The sequence below is a fragment of the Phaenicophaeus curvirostris genome, chromosome 12 (genome assembly GCF_032191515.1).
Source record: "Phaenicophaeus curvirostris isolate KB17595 chromosome 12, BPBGC_Pcur_1.0, whole genome shotgun sequence".
NCBI lineage: Eukaryota > Metazoa > Chordata > Aves > Cuculiformes > Cuculidae > Phaenicophaeus > Phaenicophaeus curvirostris.
The window spans coordinates 4,331,855-4,337,854 of NC_091403.1; the positions used below are offsets into that span (position 1 = coordinate 4,331,855).

The following is a 6,000-nucleotide window of genomic DNA, read 5'->3' on the forward strand; positions in this document are numbered from 1 at the left end:
ACTTACAGCATGCTACCAGGGGGTGTAGAAACATGATCAGTTACTTATCATCCAGTTTTTCCATTTTTTGGTATTTTTCACACACATTTGAATGTTGGGATTTGTTCCTCCAAAGAACACATGTTCTGAAGAAGGCAGTTGTATAACATAGTGTTAAAAAGGTGATGGAATTCTGTATGAATCAAGAAAATAAAAATGACAAATACTTGTAAAGAATTCTTTTATTTAAATAGCTAATTTTAAAAATACATTATTAGTAACCATGGATGCATCTGTTGATTCATCAGTAGAATGAGCCTAAGAATGGTTTTCTTCCTCACAGATTGTAAAAGTTCTGAATTTGTATACTCCGGTTAATGAGTTTGAAGAGAGAGTCTTGGTGTCATTTATACGTACAATACAGGTATGGCTATGTCTTTTAATCAAAATTCATTTGACTACTTCTGAGAAACCCTTTGATGAGCCAAAACACATTCAGGAATCTGAAGTAACCTAGGCTTTATAGCTATCACTTTTTGGCTATGCTGTAAATGGGGTTGTCAGCCTTAAAATTTTAAGCAATCATAATTTACTGTCTCTGAAATTGCATGAAGATGTTACTTTCCCTGTCAGTATGTGTGAGATTTTTGGAAGGTGAGAGGTTTTTGCGCTTATACATCTTTGTGTATGTAAACACGCTTTTATACCAACTTCTCAAGTGGTAACGTTTACATCTGGGCATTTACTTTTGTCAGACCCGTGTCTGTCTGCATGACGAGTTCCAACTGCTTAGAAAACGGAGGCCTTTGTGCATTCCAGAGGTCTTCATTTAAGCCCTTTAGTTTTATTTGTATTGATGAAAATGAAATACTCTGAAAACTTCAAAGAAAAGCACCCAGTAGCGCCAAATAAAGGAAACAAAGATGATTTTTCTGGTCTGTTAGGAATCAAATTACATAACTGTTAGAATAAGGGGAATTGGGAAGGTAGAGCTGAGATAGTGATTCCACTTAGTGAAAAGATGAAGTTACTAGATAGTGGAAAAATTCTTGCTTTTTCAGGAATAACTATCTTCAGAGTGCACTCTAAGGGGAAGATACACAGAACCGAATATGACAAAAGTCACTACAGTTTAATGGCATAATTGTTGCAAGTGTGTCTTGTCAAGTTAACACAGAGTGTGTGTCTGTACACATGTGTATCCGTAAGCAGTGGTGAAATACTGCCTCTTTGCAAGATTATTATCAATGAAGTGGCTAAATGCTAATATAATCACTTTATCTTTGCAGATGCGTCTGCGAGACAGGATGGACTCTCCTCAGTTGCTCATGGATGCTAAACACATCTTCCCTGTTACTTTTCCATTTAATCCATCCTCTCTGGCATTAGAAACCATTCAGATCCCAGCCAGCTTGGGCTTGGGCTTCATATCACGTGTCTGATCCCAAGGATGCACCGTCAGTGTTAGATGGAGCATCAGTTGCCTGATATCTCTGTCCATTAAAACATAGTGAGCACTGAAAACACATTTTCTGAACAGTCTGTATATGCCCAGATCTGTAGTAAAAGTAGCTGGAAAACTATGTAACAGCACCACAGATTGAAGGCTAATAGAAAGATGTGCATTTGTGTTCAGTCGTTGCATTTAGGAGGACATCTCTGATTCATACTTTTCCAGAATACGGAAATCAGGCTTGGACAAAAATTGTGTCTTCAGCTGTCTAGAGACATTTCTAGATCTTTAGTAACATATTTAAATAGTGTAAAATAAACTCCATATGTAATCTTCTCATAGGCAGGGACCAGTCCTGAACATGGAAGACTTGAAAGTAAGGCATTTTGTAGAAGAATACACAGTCACTGGGGAGCCTGTTACATTTAATTTGTAAAAACTGGAATGGAGAAACACAAACTGGCAATATTTAAAATGATTTCTTAAACCACTTCCTTATTTATGTCAGTCTGACATAAATTCTAGTGATAAGTCTTAGAGCTCACTATATGCTATAACTTAGGTGTTCATTTGTTAGTACTGTGGTTTACCAAGCATACTAAATTGCTGCTGCATATTGTGTTCTTTTAAATGTATGACAGTATCATACTAGGCACTAAAAATAAGATATTTCTTTTTTTGTTGTCAACCTTATTTACAGTCTGATGCAGTTTGTTACCTTAACTGGATTTTCAAAAATGGTATCAAATAACACCTGTAAAGGAAAACCGTAACTAAGCACAAGTAGCACACTGGAAATTAAATGTTTAGTTATTTTTTAAAGTAGTTCTCTAAAAAAAAAGTCTTGAAGCAAACTATCAGAAGTCAATAATGATTTTAGTATTTATTTAGATTTTGTAGGCTGTCTAATGTTCTTCTTTGTTGGTAGACCCCAGTGATGACCGTGTGTATTTTGAGTATAATCTCTTGTTTTGTTGCCACTTAAAGGAAAAGAAAAAAATGGTACTCTTTCATACTGGAATTTGAGAGGAAAAACTTTAATAAAAAAATTTTGCAGTGGCTTAAGGCTCTCATTCTTTAAAAGGTTGACTAACAAGAATGTTTAGTAGGTTTTAACTGACGCTGTCACTTGACTATGATTCATGCTGATTTAATGGTTGGAGATCCAGAGTGCAAATGAGAAACTGAGTTATTTTGGATATTTCTTATTGGAAAGATTTTTCTGTCTCACGCATCTTGGATCTGCTATATAGAGTTCGTATTTCACAGTGTGCGATGTAAGCGCAGAAGCCTTGCTTAAGGTTCCAGTTCTGAACTTTAAAGCAAGTAGTTTGTGGTGTATGGCTCAAATATACATGTAAAAAAAAAAGCCACACACATTGCCCATTGCGTTGCGCAATATTTTTTATGTGTTAGAATAATTAGCAACTTAGCATTAACATTAATTTCTTTTCAAATACTGGGAAATAATCTAGAGGTACACTATTAGACTATCTGGTACTGATCTGTTAGCCTGCAAACTCACAGAAAAAAAATTGCTTAACGGCAGACTGAAACATTTCAGTTGTGTTTTACTTGAGAAGCAGACACGCTGTTTGTATGGTTACTAAAATCGGTAGTAAAGACAACCTAAATGTTGTCAGTATCATGTCAATGCTCATGTCCTCTTATTTTCAACAGTGTATGCCCCATAATTATATTTGCTGGATCATGCCAGTACTTCCAAAAACCTAATACTGCACTGCATAAATCTTTTGAATGATCTTTGCTAAATGATTTAGATCAGGTTTCCTATGCATGGTAAACCAAACACTCTTTTTTTTTCAAATGTTAATTAGTTTCTGAAGCTACAGCTACAGTTAAGTGGCTCCAAATAAGGTGTAATGTAGTTTTCAGCCTGTTAGGGGTACTGTACTTATGAGAATGTAATGGGAAAGCCTTCGCATCCAGTAACAAGGTTAGGAAAGAAGATGCATGAGAACATGCTGACCTATAAAAGTTTTGTCCTATTGAAAAAGAAACAATTGATATTACAGTATGTTCATACTGTAGATCAGGAAATATATCCACTACTTAAGCATTAGTGTATTAAAATTTATGCCTAAATGTATTTTTGTTTATTTTTTTAAGTTTGTTTACCTGTAAAGCCTTATTGTATCTTGTTTCCTTAAAAAAAGGAGTGTTTAGTAATTTATAGGTATTATCCTTAAACTCAGTGGTTTGACTGGTATTACTTTTATATCACATTAAAAGTATATGCTGCTTGACATGTTTTAAAGGAAAATATTTTTAAGTTGGAATAGATGTGTAATTGGTAATTCATCTAATATTTTACATGGCAGTATTTTACATGCACTTTTCGGAAGTAAAATTTTAGTGTCAGTGTATAATATATCTCTCACCTTAGGACTAATATCTCTTTAACCATGGAATATAATGCAGAATTATTTTAACAACTTTTTTTTTCCTTTGAGTCATTGTTATGCTCTTTTAAGGTGGACATATCTTTTATATTTTAATTTATTATCTATTGCTATGATAGGTTTTATCAGATGCTGGGAAAATACTTCTCAATGACCCCTTAGATTTACATACAGTTATTCTAGATATTTTGCACAATAATTACCTCATTCAGTTTGGTGTATTTTTATTCCAGTGATCATTTTGCTCCGATGTTTAGGACACAGTCTTTTATCCAAATTTTGAAAAATGGCTTCTCAGACTTCAGTCTGGGATGGAACATGAAAGTGCTTCAATCTGATAAATGCAATCCATCTGGTCTATCTATCATAGAAAAAAAAAAAAAAGTAGGCTCAATTTCAATGTTGAAACGTGGATTGGTATCCAGTACCATTCATTCCCAACTCAGATACACCAGCATTTGCAATTTGAAGGTCTGTGTAATTCGTGATTTAAACGGAACACATTTCAAAAACTGTACAAAAAACTATGAGTAAACACTTGTTTTTTTAAGATGCTGATACTTCATGTGATAAATAAAAGCCTTTAAACATAGGTTTTCACTTGATGCCACTACAGTACATAGATGAAAATCGAAACATTGTCAGAATGACCTGAGCTCTGATCTGTTGTAGTGTCTGATGTTGTACCTAGTAAATGTATGCATCATAAAAACTGTAGCCTAATAGCTATCACTGGAGAGTGTCCAAATAAAAATACAACTGTATGATATGCTTTGGAATTTTTTTCGTTCGCTTGGTTGGTTGGTTGTTCATAAGCCGTGTGCTGGCACATTCCCCAGAGGATCACCAGGGTTCCCTCTGCCTTCATGGCAGACTTGGTTTTGCGTGCCAAGGGAGGTGGTTAAAATCCAAGGGCTGTATAAATACACACCCAGATACCCACAGCGTGCCATAAACTGCTGTGCATATTTGAAAATATTTTGTTTGACATAACCCAACTCTGTTAGGATATTTTGTTGCCAAATATTAACCGTTACTGAAATAAGAACAAAGACTTGAGCTTTGCTAAAACCTTGTCTTTTGTGCCGCAAAAGCTCTTTGGCAGCAGGCAGGGCTGGTGGCCTCTGGGCACGTATCCACCTGCCAAAACCCGGCTCTGTGTTTATTCAAATTGTCTTTCTCATATAGGGTATTTAAATGTAACACCTAATAATGTCATAATGGTTTTAAATTAGAGGAGGGAACATTAAGATTAGACATTAAGAAGAAATTCTTCACGATGAGGCTGATGAGGCCCTGGCCCAGGTTGCCCAGGGAAGCTGTGGCTGCCCCATCCCTGGAGGGGTTCAAGGCCAGGTTGGATGGGGCTTGGAGCAGCCTGATCCAGTGTGAGGTGTCCCTGCCCCTGGCAGGGGAGAGGAACTGGATGATCTTTAAGGTCCCTTCTGACCTAAACCATTCTATGAAAGAAGACGAGGTGTGCTTTGCTAAAACCTTGTCTTCTGTGCCACAAATGCTCTTTGGCAGCAGGCAGGGCTGGTGGGCACGTATCTACCTGCCAAAATCCAGCTTGGTGTTTATTCAAATTGCCTTTCTCATAAAGGGTATATAAATGTAACACCTATTAGTGCCCTACGCTTCACAAATGCATTTCATGTTGTTAATTTTTCTCTTATTTTAAGTGTGTCAGAGAAAATCCTTCGTGTCTAGGGACCTGGATAAGCTGGAGAAGTGGGGCTGTGAGAACATCTTGAGGTTCAACAAGGCCAAGTGCAAGGTCCTACACCTGGGTCGGGGCGATCCACAGTTTCAATACAGATGGAGGATGATGTGACTGAGAGCAGCCCGGTGGAGAAGGACTTGGGAGTGCTGGTTGATGAGAAGCTCGACATGAGCCGGCAACATGCGCTCACAGCCCAGAAGGCCAAACGTGTCCTGGGCTGCATCAAAGCAGCGCGGCCAGCAGGGAGGGAGGGGATTCTGCCTCTCTGTTCCTCTCTTGGGAGACCTCATTGGGAGTTTTGTGTCCAGCTCTGGAATCCTCAACATAAGGAGGAGATGGAGCTGTTGGAACGGGTCCAGCACAGGCTTCAAGGATGCTCAGAGGGCTGGAGCAGCTTCTGTACGTGGACAGGCTGAGAGAGT

At 37.5% G+C, this 6,000-nt stretch overlaps 1 protein-coding gene across 1 annotated transcript in view; it reads left to right on the forward strand.

The window, feature by feature from the left end:
• MYO5A (myosin VA) overlaps positions 1–4,619 on the forward strand; it is a 92,266-nt gene extending 87,647 nt beyond the window's left edge. The window contains exons 40-41 of the mRNA XM_069866734.1: positions 323–403; positions 1,269–4,619. Coding sequence (XP_069722835.1) covers positions 323–403; positions 1,269–1,421 — 234 coding nt within the window. The 3' untranslated portion in view covers positions 1,422–4,619. The remainder of the gene's footprint in view (positions 1–322; positions 404–1,268) is intronic.
• Positions 4,620–6,000: the final 1,381 nt, after the last annotated feature.